This window comes from Lepidochelys kempii, chromosome 2 (genome assembly GCF_965140265.1).
Source record: "Lepidochelys kempii isolate rLepKem1 chromosome 2, rLepKem1.hap2, whole genome shotgun sequence".
Classification (NCBI taxonomy): domain Eukaryota; kingdom Metazoa; phylum Chordata; order Testudines; family Cheloniidae; genus Lepidochelys; species Lepidochelys kempii.
Window position 1 is genome coordinate 180,874,260 of NC_133257.1, and position 16,360 is coordinate 180,890,619.

The 16,360-nt window shown below is 44.2% G+C and overlaps 1 protein-coding gene across 5 annotated transcripts in view; it reads left to right on the forward strand.

Moving 5' to 3' along the window:
• The window catches only part of AOAH (acyloxyacyl hydrolase), a 141,022-nt gene that overhangs the window by 96,961 nt on the left and 27,701 nt on the right, over positions 1-16,360 (forward strand). For all 5 annotated transcript variants that reach the window (XM_073332890.1, XM_073332885.1, XM_073332887.1 and 2 more), the window contains exons 15-19: positions 143-179; positions 4,318-4,392; positions 12,182-12,354; positions 14,438-14,496; positions 14,582-14,641. In XM_073332890.1, the coding sequence (XP_073188991.1) occupies positions 143-179; positions 4,318-4,392; positions 12,182-12,354; positions 14,438-14,496; positions 14,582-14,641 (404 nt within the window). The remainder of the gene's footprint in view (positions 1-142; positions 180-4,317; positions 4,393-12,181; positions 12,355-14,437; positions 14,497-14,581; positions 14,642-16,360) is intronic.

Sequence of the window (16,360 nt, forward strand, 5' to 3'; positions counted from 1 at the left end):
GGAAAGATTTTTATTCAATAAATAGAACCCAAAAGAAAGGGCATGTGTGCTACATCCCTAAAAACACAAATTCACTCTAGAGATCTGTAATTTTAATGGTGTTACCCTATTTCTCTTTCTCCCACTGCGGTTGATCGTGTAGGTGGTTCTTCAAAAAATCTTCTGGATTTAATGAAAAGGTAAGCACTTAATGGGATTTGTATCCTGGATGCAGGTACAGTAGTTAATTAGAATTCTACCTTCCAAAAATAAATCAAAACAAAACTGTGCAGTGAACATACTGGCTGACGGTGCTGTAAGTCTTAAACCATAGATTTAATGACCTACCATATTTTGGAAAGCTGCCTATTTCTTCTGCATCATGAAGAATAAGTAATTGAAATAAAAACATTTGATTGAATTGCCTCATACTTAGGGCCTGGACCAAAGCCCACTGGAAGTCAATGGGAGTCTTTCCACTGACTTCAAAGAGGTCTGGATCAGGCCCAGACATCAGTTACACTGATGTAACTCCATTGACTTCAATTGAGTTACTCTTGATTTACATCAGCATAAATTAATGGTTAAACAGGCCCTTTGCCTTATTCTGTGAATGTAATTTCTGAGGTTTAGACTGATAAAGCTGAGTGGCTGAGGATGAACAAGCAACAACCCCAAGTCTGAGCTGAATTTAGATGAGTAGTAGGTTTGGTTTGAGTTGCCACACCCAGAGTTAATAGAGGGAGGTACATTGTGGCTCCCACGCCCCAGGTCAATCAAAACTGATCCAGGACTTTCCTGTAATAGATCCTCACTCTTTGCTCTTGTGCCCGTAGTGCACAACAGGAGGAAGTGCTGAGTCATTGGAGAAACAAGTGTTTCTTTGCTATTGGGCCACTTCACCAGCAGGAGAGACATGTCTGTCTCCTTGAGCATCCCCAGCCACCAATGACTCCATTCATTTCCCTCCATGAGTGCGCTTGGCAGTTCCTCTTGGCTGTGGCTACTTGTCTACACTCCTGTGTGTCTGGCAGCTGCTTTCAAATGTAGCTTTGTCTTCTCGTTGCTAATTGTAAATATTTTTTCACTTTTCTCTGGCAGCTTGTTTTTAAAGAGGAAAAAGTTTGACTGTATTAAGCTAGGCTTAACCTTTGCTGTGAAATTTTGATGCATCACTTATTTCTGTGACAGTCTTTCAATAGGTTCAATGCGTGTTTCTCTGCACCTAGCCTGCTCTGCCATGGGCTGGCCCATTGCCACCCCTTTCCGGAAGGCAGAAACCTAGCACAGAGCAGTGGCTCTGATTCCTAGCCACATGTGGCTGGCCCCTACACAGTGGGGACAAAGTAAGGAAAGCCCCTGCATGTTGTTCCCCATATTTCTGCATCCAGGCAAGGCGAGCCCAGTTTAGCTTTTACTGACTAGATGGGCCTTACACTGTACCCTGAAGGTGAATGAACTCTGCCTGTGTTGGATCAACAGGAAGAGAAAGTCCCAGAGTCAAGGGCCTTAAGCAACCACACTCTGCCCCCAGCCCTTTCAAATATAGGAGTGATGAGCAAGAGCATTCCAGCTGATGTCAGCTATCAGTGCAGTACATAGGAAGAAAAGCAGTGTCTTCATGAACTATGACTCAAAGCATATAGTTTATAGAGCAATGAAAATAGAACAAGAGACTTTTGAACTGATCTTCTAATATAATGGCACGTTTGTAGAAAAATGTGAATTCATGAAATGCCATGGTTTCACGTCCTGGGCATTGGCTAGATCCCCCAATGGGAACATGTATGTTCAGTCTGAGAAGACCCTCTGCTAATCAGTCACTGGAATCTGATCCTCTTTGAATTTGGAGGTGAGGTGGTTTCCAGTTCAAATGTCTGGATCTGAACTTACCCCTATGGGTTTCCAGGTCAGCTCCAAAGCCAGAAGGGGCCTATTTTCCAGTTCCACTTAAATTTGTGTCAGATTTTCTTCCACCCTGAATGTTGGAAATTTTTTGATAATCATGAAATTAACTGATTTAATTAGATTTCCTCCCTCTTGGGCGGTAGTCTTGAGAGTTTAGCTCTCAAGAGGTCAGCAACGTTGCTGCCGAAACCCTATCCTGATTTGATCTTGAACCCAAAGCCTTAGTGTAAACCTAATCATAGAATCATAGAATCATAGAATATCAGGGTTGGAAGGGACCCCAGAAGGTCATCTAGTCCAACCCCCTGCTCAAAGCAGGACCAATTCCCAGTTAAATCATCCCAGCCAGGGCTTTGTCAAGCCTGACCTTAAAAACCTCTAAGGAAGGAGATTCTACCACCTCCCTAGGTAACGCATTCCAGTGTTTCACCACCCTCTTAGTGAAAAAGTTTTTCCTAATATCCAATCTAAACCTCCCCCACTGCAACTTGAGACCATTACTCCTCGTTCTGTCATCTGCTACCATTGAGAACAGTCTAGAGCCATCCTCTTTGGAACCCCCTTTCAGGTAGTTGAAAGCAGCTATCAAATCCCCCCTCATTCTTCTCTTCTGCAGGCTAAACAATCCCAGCTCCCTCAGCCTCTCCTCATAACTCATGTGTTCCAGTCCCCTAATCATTTTTGTTGCCCTTCGCTGGACTCTCTCCAATTTATCCACATCCTTCTTGAAGTGTGGGGCCCAAAACTGGACACAGTACTCCAGATGAGGCCTCACCAATGTCGAATAGAGGGGAACGATCACATCCCTCGATCTGCTCGCTATGCTCCTACTTATACATCCCAAAATGCCATTGGCCTTCTTGGCAACAAGGGCACACTGCTGACTCATATCCAGCTTCTCGTCCACTGTCACCCCTAGGTCCTTTTCCGCAGAACTGCTGCCTAGCCATTCGGTCCCTAGTCTGTAGCTGTGCATTGGGTTCTTCCGTCCTAAGTGCAGGACCCTGCACTTATCCTTATTGAACCTCATCAGATTCCTTTTGGCCCAATCTTCCAATTGGTCTAGGTCCTTCTGTATCCTATCCCTCCCCTCCAGCGTATCTACCACTCCTCCCAGTTTAGTATCATCCGCAAATTTGCTGAGAGTGCAATCCACACCATCCTCCAGATCATTTATGAAGATATTGAATAAAACCGGCCCCAGGACCGACCCTTGGGGCACTCCACTTGATACCGGCTGCCAACTAGACATGGAGCCATTGATCACTACCCGTTGAGCCCGACAATTTAGCCAGCTTTCTACCCACCTTATAGTGCATTCATCCAGCCCATACTTCCTTAACTTGCTGACAAGAATACTATGGGAGACCGTGTCAAAAGCTTTGCTAAAGTCAAGAAACAATACATCCACTGCTTTCCCTTCATCCACAGAACCAGTAATCTCATCATAAAAGGCGATTAGATTAGTCAGGCATGACCTTCCCTTGGTGAATCCATGCTGGCTGTTCCTGATCACTTTCCTCTCATGCAAGTGCTTCAGGATTGATTCTTTGAGGACCTGCTCCATGATTTTTCCAGGGACTGAGGTGAGGCTGACTGGCCTGTAGTTCCCAGGATCTTCCTTCTTCCCTTTTTTAAAGATTGGCACTACATTAGCCTTTTTCCAGTCATCCGGGACTTCCCCGGTTCGCCACGAGTTTTCAAAGATAATGGCCAGTGGCTCTGCAATCACAGCCGCCAATTCCTTCAGCACTCTCGGATGCAACTCGTCCGGCCCCATGGACTTGTGCACGTCCAGCTTTTCTAAATAGTCCCTAACCGCCTCTATCTCCACAGAGGGCTGGCCATCTCTTCCGCATTTTGTGATGCCCAGCGCAGCAGTCTGGGAGCTGACCTTGTTAGTGAAAACAGAGGCAAAAAAAGCATTGAGTACATTAGCTTTTTCCACATCCTCTGTCACTAGGTTGCCTCCCTCATTCAGTAAGGGGCCCACACATTCCTTGGCTTTCTTCTTGTTGCCAACATACCTGAAGAAACCCTTCTTGTTACTCTTGACATCTCTGGAGTGAGATGGAGTGAAACATGCCCTCCTTGTCCAATTTCTAATTAAAATGCTTTGGTCATGGTTTTTACCTGAAAGGAGAGTGCTTGATTTAGATTCTGATTGATGCAAAGAAGATGGAATAGCAGCTAGTAAAGAACTGAAAATAAATATATCGGGGGAAAAGGGAATTATGAAAAAAAATGAAATTACCAAAATATAGGACTATAATAAAAACAGATTTAGAATTATTCAAATATAGCCTAAATCTAAAAGAAATACTTCGCAATGTGCAACATGCTCTAACAAGCATAGTGTGTAATTCAAACTACTGTATGAAAATGGTCTTCTCCATTAATATTGCTACTTATTTGTTTTATATTTTTTAGCTTGGCTAGGAATCAACTGTTGGACAATCCCGCCATAGTTATCTATGCTTCAATTGGGAATGATGTCTGCAATGGGTAAGGCGCCTAGAAATTAAATACCATTTATATTACCATATATATGGCTTGGAGGCCTTTTCACTAGTGAGACATTTCAATCTTATTACTTCATTCAATTAAAATTTGCTTTGGTTGTTAGCAGTGCTCTTTTTTATTTGTGCTGAAAAATATTAGTCACAGTTACAGGGCTAGCTGCTGCTGTGTTCCCTTTCGCATCTCTCATAGTGCATCAATTCACCGATAGGCCTCTTTCCCTTACGTGTGTCTAAGTGAAATCAAATGATTCTGCCACTCTTAACCCAGACCTGGGGACACTACACTGTGTCATTCAATCATTAGCACGCTACAGCTCCAACTGGACACTTGCGTTTCTTCCTTTCAGGAGCCTCTGAACGGCGTTCTTAAAACAAAGTATTATTTAGCAGTAGGAACAAAGCATGAGTGAAAATCAGATTTTAAAACAAGAAGCCGTGTACAGGCATCTTACCTAAAGTCAGTACAAGCTGTATTTTGAATATACAAAGTACTCTGAAAAATCAGGTCCCAAGTACCTCAAATTCAGCACCCGAATTACTGTATACTTTGGATCTTAATCTCTCTGTGCCTCAGTTCCCCATATGTAAAATGGGGACAATAATACTTATTCATTTCACAGGGTTGTTGTGCAAATAAATTCATTAATGTCTGTGAAGCACACAGATATTGTAGTGATGTGTACCATAAGGAAGCCATGAGGAAATTCATAGAGCACAGTTTGAATAGTGTGCAATAAATAAGGCCACAGACCACAGGCTGAACACTGAAAAAAAAAATATTGAAGAGCTGCTTATTAAGCCAACACTGCCCAATGAGTGCATTCAATGAGGCAAGAATCTTCTATATAACAGTACAACCTAGTAGTGAGCTATTGATTAGAAAATAAAGCCATTACATTACCCAGTGGCTCAGTAATATGTCTAAAGCTTTGGAATAGAAGCAGGCTATAATGAAGTTCACAGTAATAGACAAGACATGACAATGACAAATACATACTACCTTTTCATGGTAATATGTAATCATAATATCATTACACAAATGAAATATCAGGTTTTATGCATCTTCATGCAATAGCTTAGACATCAATCTAATCCTAGAAGCCATACAAATGCTAGTATCTGTCATGCAGGAAATCAGACCATATGATCATACTGGTCCCTTCTGGCCTTAGAATCTATGAATTTCCTTTATTCTGCAATATTTCTTTCTCTAATTCAGGTAACCCCTCTGTTTTCCTGTCTCTCACATAATTTTTTATTATTTTACAAAATTATTTCTCTTCCCCAAAATTATTTCTCTTTGCCTCCCCCATTTGCATAGATTTTCATATAGATTATTAATATTGATTATTAATATGTATTCAAAATAAACATTTCAAAATTTTTATCCCAGCCTTCATCACATGACAGTGGTGCTTTTGTGTGGTGAAATATTATGTGCTGTCTGTTTCCCACCAAAAACATTACTGGGATCAAAAGCACAGGGTTGTAAGAATACAGTCATTCTTGTGACTCTTTCTGTGAAGGGAAGATGCTGCTGCCTTATGCAGAAATTCACTGCTCCCACAGATCGAACTGAGTGGAAAGGAAACCGTGGATTGGTTTTCAAGATGTCTCTATATACAGTGAAACTTGTTTTGAGGCATCCACAGAGGCTCTACTGAATGCAGAGCATCTACTGGGTATGACTTTAAACAAAAGTCTAGACAAATAAAAATGTCTTTTAAGGCAGCTTTAAACTGCAGTAATAAAGACCTTCCAGCCTAATCCTACATTTCTCTCTTCAGAAGAGATAAATACTGCTGTATACGCTGCAGGAACAATTCTTAGCCAAAGCACAGCTAAAATGCCAATATTTCCTCCCATGTGGGGAGCTGGGCAGTGAGTAATATAGGCATTTGTAGAGGAGAAAGATAATAAAATTGGCAGCACATGGACTACTTTCCCTCTAGTACCCACATTGTGGTGTCCAATTGTGGGGGTTAGAAAAATAAAGACAGATGGAGATTATATCTCTCTGCCTGCTGAGGCCCAAAAGTGGGACACAATGAGGCTCAAAGACCCAAAATGGGGTGGGGGGGAGAGAGAAAATAAGTAGTGCAAGAAGCTTAAAATGCTGTGGAATTATTAAATATATTCATTCAGTTTTATATAATAAACCATTTCTACAACCTCTTTCATGATTCTGTATTTATGGTCTAAAGACATTACAACTGAAATGATAGCAAACTAGTGTGAAATAGAGGTAATCCACTGTCTAAAATGAAGGACAGCTGAGATGTATGATGGGAATAGATTAACATTTCATATCACAATGCTGCCATTACTGGCTCCACTACCAACTGTCCCCAGTTCTTAAAATGCTTTATGCTCATGAGCACTCCCATAAACTTGAATGGGATGAGTCATGTGTAAATGTATTCACTTACGTAAGTGTTTGCAGGACTGGGGCATCTCAGAACTATGGGTGAAATTTACCGCAGTATACAGGACCAGCCCAAGGCCTGTGAGCTGTTGATGTCCCACTGAAATCCTGTTTCGAGTATTTAAATGGTGCATAGGCCTGATCTGGCCTTCTGAGGAAGACCCAATCCTGTAGTACTCTGATGGATATAAGGCCTAAAGCAAGCAAGGAATTCCATCTTGTCAGTTATCAGACAAAAACTTGTTTGTATGCAAACTTTTAAACTGTGTGTGTGTGTGTTAGGATAACAATGAGAAGTCTGTGTGTAGCTCTAAAGGTAATATATGGCCCTAATAATGTAAGAGCCCCTTAGAGTAGATTGACACGAAGTAGCATTTTGTCAAACATCCACACATTAATATTTGCTGAATTGACACAATGTACTGTGACGGAAATCAGTTTCTGAATATCTTAGTGTTATGGATTGACATGGATTGACATGATAGGAAGCTATTGCAGAGCACTGTGTCTAAGAACTGTGCTGATGTTCTTTGACGATGTGTTGACAGTGCATCCATCCTTAGTGTTCTCTGACGAGCCTGGAAGCAACTGCTGCAAAGACTGAAATGGAAATGTCTGTAAGACATCTTTTTGGTTTGTTTTTGTTTCAAACACCCTTTTTTTGGGGGGGGTGGGGTGGCAAAAAACCTAGAGCCAGCCCTGTCCAGCCCGAGCCTGGAAATCTACACAGCAGTGAAACAGCCCCACAGTCCAAGCCCCGTGAGCCTGAGTCAGCTGGCACGGGCCAGCCATGGGTTTTTCTTTGCTATATAGGCATACGCAGAGGTGAAAGTAAGCCGGTACGGTGTACCGGTAAAAGCCTGTGCGCCGTACCAGGACTGGCTTTCCCAGACAGCAATTTAAAGCCCTGGGGTAGCGGCGGCGGGCTGCAGCGGGAATTTAAAGGGCCCCGGAGCTCCAGCCGCAGCTACCGCCCCGGCCCTTTAAATCTCCACCTGTGCCCTGCTGCCAGAGCCCTGGGGTAGTGGCGGCGGGGCTCTGGTGGGGATTTAAAGGGCCCCGGAGCTCCAGCTGTCGCTCCCCCCTCCGGGGGCCTTTAAATCCCCACCTGAGCCCTGCTGCCCGAGCTCTGGGGTAGCGGCGGCCGGGCTCCGTCGGGGATTTAAAGGGCCCCGGGGCTCCAGCCGCCGCTACCGTCCCGGCCCTTTAAATCCCCGTCTGAGCCCTGCTGCCGAAGCCCTGGGGTAGCGGCGGTGGGGCTCCAGAGTGGATTTAAAGGGCCCCAGGCTCCCAGCCGCCACTACTGCAGCTGGAGGGCCGGGCCTGGGGATTTAAGGCCACGCCTTTTCTGGTTGAGGCCACGCCCCCTGCTCAGGACTCTGGCGTACCGGTAAGTCCTCTAACTTACTTTCACCCCTGGGCATACCCTTAGTGACTTGCCCAAGAACAAAGTCTGGATGGAATCCAGGTCTCCTGACTGCCTAGTACAGTAACCTGTCCCCAAGCCCACAAGGAGAAAAAAGAGGACAGGCATGATAATGAAAACAGATATAGCAATACACGATGTGAGTTACATCCCCAGGTGGTGGTAATTCGTTCATTAATTGAAAGCACTTAACTTTTTTGTACTGACTAGTCCAAATCCTCCATTTAAATCTGTATAGCTCCAGTGACTTCAGTGAAGCCACACCAGTTCACATCATCTAAGAACCTGGCACAATATTTTTAACACTATGGCTAAATTATAAAAAGTTCTCTGCAGGTATTCAATTTTCAAGCTGTGTTTTGTTGTGATTGGTCAGACAAGTCTCATGGGATTGTGTCTGCTTCATGGCTTGAGCACTTCCAATATGAATACTTAGGTGCACAAAGTTCAAATCTGCTTTCTGTGAATTCTGGTATATGTGACTTTAGAATCACTTCCTGCAGACACTGATTGCATGAACATTTGTGGAGAGCAAAAGCAAAAAGGACACACGCATGGCTGAAATACATTCATTTTAAATTAAATATGAATATTAATGGGAACTGTTTTACAGCATTCAGCCAGCACTAATAGAAAGCAATAGTATTAGACTTTCATGAATGACTTTAAGACAATTTAACTCCAAGTTCAGAGGAGCAGTGTAAACCTAAGTTCATTCACCCCATACAGCGTATGGTCCATTTAGTACTATTTCCCAGTAGTTTGTATTCAATAAGATTTTGTTCCATATTGTGCATGGCAGCACACACATACGCATTCTGAATTTTAACCACAGTATCTTAAACTTCCATTTTGAAATGACTTTTGAGAGCCAAACTGATACAGTCTCCCACAGTATTCTTGCCAGCAAGTTAAAGTAGTATGGGCTGGATGAATGGACTATAAGGTGGATAGAAAGTTGGCTAGATCATCGGGCTCAATGGATAGTGATCAATGGCTCCATGTCTAGTTGGCAGCCGGTATCAAGCGGAGTGCCCCAAGGGTCGGTCCTGGGGCCGGCTTTCTTCAATATCTTCATTAATGATCTGGAGGATGGCATGGACCATCAAGTTTGCAGATGACACTAAACTGGGAGGAGTGGTAGATACGCTGGAGGGTAGGGATAGGATACAGAGGGACCTAGACAAATGAGAGGATTGGGCCAAAAGGATTGGGCCAAGTCCATCCTGCACTTAGGATGGAAGAATCCCATGCACCGCTACAGACTAGGGACCGAATGGCTCGGCAGCAGTTCTGCAGAAAAGGATCTAGGGGTTACAGTGGACGAGAAGCTGGATATGAGTCAACAGTGTGCCCTTGTTGCCAAGAAGGTCAATGGCATTTTGGGATGTATAAGTCGGGGCATTGCCAGCAGATTGAGGGACGTGATCGTTCCCCTCTATTAGACATTGGTGAGGCCACATCTGGAGTATTGTGTCCAGTTTTGGGCCCCACACTACAAGAAGGTTGTGGAAAAATTGGAAAGCATCCAGTGGAGGGCAACCAAAATGATTAGAGGGCTGGAACATATGACTTATGAGGAGAGGCTGAGGGAACTGGGATTGTTTAGTTTCCAGAAGAGAAGAATGAGGGGGGATTTGATAGCTGCTTTCAACTACCTGAAAGGAGGTTCCAAAGAGGATGGCTCTAGACTGTTCTCAGTAGTAGCAGATGACAGAACGAGGAGTAATGGTCTCAAGTTGTAGTGGAGGAGGTTTAGGTTGGATATTAGGAAAAACTTTTTCACTAGGAGGATGGTGAAGCATTGGAATGCGTTACCTAGGGAGGTGGTGGAATCTCCTTCCTTAGAGGTTTTTAAGGTCAGGCTTGACAAAGCCCTGGCTGGGATGATTTAGTTGGGGGTTGGTCCTGCTTTGAGCAGGGGGTTGGACTAGATGACCGCCTGAGGTCCCTTCCAACCCTGATATTCTATGATTCTATGAACTGTAAATACAATACTTTGTTTTTGACAGTAAAAATAGGTGTCTATGGTAATGTCCTTACCCAGCATCCACCTCAAATAGCCAGACTGAGTACTGGGCAGATGTGGGTAGATAAGGAGGAGGGACTCAATGAGGTGACTCGATGGCATCTGTTTCAGCCCCATAGATTCTTTAGCATAAACAGAGTGGTGGAGAGAGAGAGCTGAAGCATCCATGCAGGAGGCTCCTCCCATAGATTGTCTATGACCTGTCCCCTGTGCACTTCCACGCAAGGAGCCCCAGGGGCCTGGGCTCCTAGCCATGTAGCAGGGGCGTGGGTAGCCCTCCGGTTCCTAACACCCTCTCTTTCACAAGAGAACACCACAAGTTGCATGGTTTGGGGACATCTTAGCCACAGACATGAGGACTGGATGTGCGCCGCAGAGCCGTGTTCTTAAAACTGGCCTGTTATCTCTCGAGTCAGTGGAGCACAAGTAACAGGAGTGTGTACGCGCTCGTGTGTGTGTGTGTGTGTATCAGGAAGTTTTGGATATAATAAACCAGTTATTTAAATCATATAAAAGAGGGATGTTCTCTAGGCAGCCCACTTTTTAATTCAAATTTATTTTGCATTAAAGAGTTTTTCCAAAGCGGTTTCCTGCTGAATGTAATAAGGGAAAGATAAATCTGCTCTCACCAATGACCGAGACTCCCGATCAATGAAAACCTAAGTCTTTGTTGCTGTGTCTCACTGACAAGCGCAGTATTTTAACAATGTGCCTGCGCAATTATTCTGTGGAAAATGAAATGTCAGCTGCTCCTGCATCTAATTTTCTACATTTGCTACATCCACAGTATCCGCTCTCCCTTGGAGCACTGGTAAAAGACATACAAGATTTGAAAGCCTCAGCTATACATGATGTCTGTCTGTTATACCCAGACAACAATGTATTGAATGCGAGATGTATACACTAGTTTGGAAAACATCTGTTGTTATCCAATGCAACTGTCATAACACTATCTTAAATTTACATCACATCTTTCGTCCTAAGCAATTTATATACTCAAGAATCATTTCATCCACTTCTGGGGTGAAACACAGCAGCTGTTTAACAAAACACAGCAAAACAATGAAAAAATTTAGAACAGTAAGTGAAGAATATCTTCTCCAACTGAAACTTCAGGGGGAAATTTAGCACAGTTGTGTGTAGATACCCAAACTGGAATTTTACAAGTACATCACTGTGTTTACTATCGCTGTTTTCTTGGAAAGTGACATGGAATCTTTAATGACCACAAGAGACAGGACCTTGGTTTTGTGTCTCATCCAAAAAATTATACCTTAAGGTAGAAAATTAGTGTTGCTCTCACCATGTCTGGGTACTGGTTGAGTACTGATTTAGAGGATAAAATGCCCGGCTGAATCACAAATACCATTTCCTACAGCACTTTGATGTTCCTTGGTGTTCCCCAGGCAAAATTATAATCCCACTAGAATCAAGGTACTGGATGATATGGTATAGGTTTGTGGATTTTAAGGCCAGAAGGAATCACTTACAATAATCTAGACTGCCCTATAATCCTAATTCCCCTCTCACTGGGTACATAAAAATTAACTCAGTTGAAATCAGTAGAGTTACGTCACAACAAAATGAGTGCAAGAGAGAAGAGAATCAGGTGTTGGGTCCTTTTATATAGGGAGGCCACTCTGTGTGCTTATTAAAAAGCATGCACTTGCTTGTTTTTTGTTGTGTTGAGAGTTTTTTACGTGACTTGTGACTGTGGAAATAAGTGATACCAAACCAAAGAACATTGTTTTCATTCCATTTTAATCAGCTATTACAAAATGGAGAAGCACTGACTAATAACACTGCTGTTTCATGCTAAACACTGTCTTTTTGTGTGTGAGCACATTAATCAGTAAACTATCTAACCTTTTTTCCTATTCTTTCATATATAGGAGACCTGACACAGTGGCTCACATGACTACACCCAACCAAATGCACGCCAATGTCATGCAGATGCTGCAGTATCTAAACTCTCAACTTCCTAAAGGCAGCCATGTGATTTTAACAGGCTTGGTAGACGGTCGCTTTCTGTGGGATCATTTACATAGCAGATACCATCCTCTTGGTAAATATCTGACCTTGTTTTTAATTTCCTAGGCATGAATCTTGAACTCCACTGATGTACATTACAAGATGGTTTTAGGAATGGTGAGCCCCTGAACTCAGTGGTATTACACCAGGGTTGGATTTGTCCCGGTTCATCCAAACCTGCTGTCTAACTGGATGATCATTGTTTTTGGGGAGGTTGTTCCTGGAGCTAAACAGAGTCATTTACGTGAACATCTGTCCACACACAAATTTTAGATGTTTAGATAAAATTGGACCCAGATTTGAACAACCCCATGTCTAGGTTTTGCAGAACAAATCCCCAGCGATGAAATTTTGCAAAAACAAAGTCATGCCCAATAGCTCCCAGTGAAAGTGGAGCTGTGCAACCCCAAAGTTCACAACATTAACAAGAATGTGCTTGGGCTTTTTTTAAACATAGAATTGTAATAAGGCACTTTGGGACAGTTCTTGGAAGCCTCTCATTTCAGAACACATGTGAGGCTGCACCCATGACCATGGTAAGCTCTTTGGGGCCTGTATTTTTGTTCTGTGTTTGTACAGCACCTAGCACAGTAGGGTCCTGGGCCATGACTGGGGCTCTACACACTATGGTAATATTACTACTACTAATAATAATAATAATTAATAAATGCACACCCTGTTTATTGCCTTGATATTATGCCAAGCAAAGAAGGGGGCATTGCCATGAAGGGCTGCTCATGTATGGGCCAGTGGGAAACTCCCTGGAATTCACAATTTTTTGTATGTGCAGACAAGTTATGTTGCTTGGGATGTGCTTTTTGGGGTTCACCTACCCAAAGTTAATAAGAAATGTAAAGGTTTTGTACAAAGAGCGATAATGAGACTGCAAAACTGTTTAGCATACTCTCCTCCAAAGCCTGTGTAAGGAACTGTGAATGCACACAGTCAATCATCCAGGGATCAACTCTGGGACTATTTGCACCAAGGGCTTAAGGCACACACTCCTATCACTAGATCTAAAGGAGTAATTGCCTTAGCTCTGAGTATAAGTGGAAGGCTGTTGTAGTCACTGGGTCCAGTCCATAGAGGAAGAGTTGATCATACTGTTAAACCAGTGTAATATACCTGCAACTGATTTTGCCAATCTATGGGTATTAGAGCTCTTCAAAGCTTCTGTGATTTTGCTGTCTCCTAGGTTCATCCTGTTAATTACTGGCACTGTCATTACAGCCTGAGAAGGTTGTCTGTCTTATATAGCAGGTGCTACTGAAAAGAACCCATTTTCCTCTCCCACCACAGAGTGAACAATCTCCACATTTTGGTATCAGTTTAATTAGTGAGTGACTACCAGAGAAGTAAGCAGCCAAAAAAAGCCTACGGTTCACAGAGCACGCAGGGCCAATGTGTGGCACGATGAATGTCAGAGAAAGTCTGGCTGGCGTTTAAGTTAGTGTTTGAATTCGCTCACCCACGCAGATGTATACATTTCCTTCTATGACAGGCAAATTGTTTCTGCCTTTTAAAGATAACCTTTCTATGGTAAACGTGAAAACAGTGCGTACCCAGTTGCCTTCAATCTTCCTTTTGGGTTTGAAATGGCTACATTTGTTTGGAGAGCGAAAGAAGCGTTCGTGGATAAAGCATCAGTCATTCACCCTGGAGATTTGAACAGGCTATTACATGACTACGCTTGCATGGAGGTTGAATTGCCTGTGGAAGGAGGGGGAGGCGTAGGTGTGTGGGAGAATGAAAACAGTTCCTGAACAATGTGGCTGAGGTAACTGGCATGGCGGAAAGTTCATGCTGCTGCAGCTGTCACCGTACCTGTGGCAAAATCCTGGGTCTTGCAGGATATGAGTAACTCTTGTTGACTTTAGTGGGAATTACTTGACTCCTGACGGTGGACAATAAGCTTCTATTCCCCTTACCAGTGTGAGTCGTTCTACTCGTGGGATTACTCATGCAAGTAAAGTGAGCAGGATTTGATGCCTAGATCTACAAACTTTCAGTTCCTCTTAGCCTACATGGTATAAAACTTGGTAACCAGGTACAGTAGAGGGTTTCAAAGAAGAAAATTTGACTTAAAATATGAAAAGCTAAACACTTCTTTTTTTCAGGTCAGCTAAATAAAGATATCACATATGAACAAGTGTATTCATTCCTAAGTTGTCTTCAGGTAAGTTTTCCTCTTCAACTGGTTAAATATCTCTTTTTTTCCTGTCTTATCTATCACTGAAACGGTATTTTGTTTGATCACACAGATCAGTCCCTGCAATGGGTGGATGTCTTCAAATGAAACCCTCAGGAACCTCACCTCAGAGGTATGTCTAAAAAGGACAGTTTAATCATTTCTTTGGTCATCCCCTTTTTAAAGGGAGTGTTTTTGGATAGGGTCCCAAATGAAAGATGTCAGTATTTTTATTTTCATAGAGATGGAGGCAAGCCCAGAAAATGAAGGTCTGGATTTCAAACACCTCTGAAGTTCAGGGCTCTCCAGGTCTGGGATCTGGGGTTAAGTTATGGAATTCAGATTTGGATTCTAGTCCTGATTATGCCCCAGACTTATTCACATGGGACATGATTTACCCATTGCACTATGACACAAATATATATATCGTAACCTCTTGTTCTTTAAGAAGAGAGCTTATTTAATAAAAAGAAAAGAGGCCTGCTTGGAACCCATGTGAGCGAACAGGGCAAAGAGGACAAGTAACTGTGACTACAAAATCCAACTGCATTTCTTTCAGTGGGAGCAGGAGCTGAGATAACTGGCATTGCGGAAAGTTCTAAAGGACCAAATTATAAGGTCGTTACTCAGGCAAATCCCACTGACTTAAGTGCCAATTTACCTGAGCAGGGAGTGCCTGAAAACTGGATTTGGCCCAAAGTACCTTAATGGGCAGGGCTACACAATGTTGCCAATGCAGGTTTCTCTATAAATTATCCTAGAAACCTGACCCTACAACTGGCAAATGAATCGTCTGAGGGCCACAACATGTTAGCCACTTACTTTCTCTAAATCAGGGGTCTCAAACTCAATTTAGCTTAGGGCCAGTGCCAGTCCTCAAATCCTCCCAGCGGTCCAATAATGTCACTCATGCCACCCAGAACCCCCCCCCCCCAAAACTCTGCCTCCCCCAAAACTCCTCCCTCCACCTTTCTAAGGCTCTGGGAGGGAGTGTGGTTGGCGGAGGAGGTCTGGGTTAGGGGATTGGGTGCAGAAGGGGTGAGAGGCTGGGCTCTGGAAGGGAGTTTGGGTGCTGGGTACAGGCTCTGGGCTGGGGCAGGGGGTGGGGGTGCAGTAGGAGGGGATGGGGGTGCAGTAGGAGGGGATGGGGTTGCAGGCTCTGGGAGGAAAGAGGCGGGAGTTTGGGGGCGGGAGGGGGGTGTGGGAAGGGGAGGGAGTGCAGGCTCTGGGAGGGAGTTTGGGGGCTAGGGTGTGTGGGGAGGGAGTGCAGGTTCGGGGAGGGAGTTTGGGGGTATGTGGGGAGGGGTGGCTCTGGAAGGGGGTCAGAGGGTGTGGCACTTACCTAGGGCTCTAATGCGGGGCAGGCCAGGGGGCCCCCACACACTGCTGCCCCCAGGCACCGTCTCTGCAGCTTCCCATTGGCCACAGGGGTGCTTGGAGCGGGGACAGCGCCACGGAGGCACAGCCCTGCCCCGCCCCACCCCAGGGCCACAGGGAGGGGCCGGTAGACAGGTGGAGCTAACAGGCAGATGCCGCTCACCTCCGCTGTGCTGCCGGGGCCCCAGGCCATTGTAAATCGCCTGGGGCGGGGGAGCGCCCAGGGGCAGCAGGTGGGGCCAAGGGAGAGACCCAGCCCCAAAACTGCTGGAGTCCCACAGGCCACACTGGGGAGGTTCCGCGGGCCGGGAGTTTGAGACGCCTGCTCTAAATGTACAAATATATTTGAGGTTCTCTTCCCTGCAGTCATGCAAAAAAAAATCTATGCACTAGACAATAATTATGGCCCCCATTTTACAAAGACTTGCACACGTGCCTTTACCTGTACGTGCTGTGAGTAGTACCATGGATCATC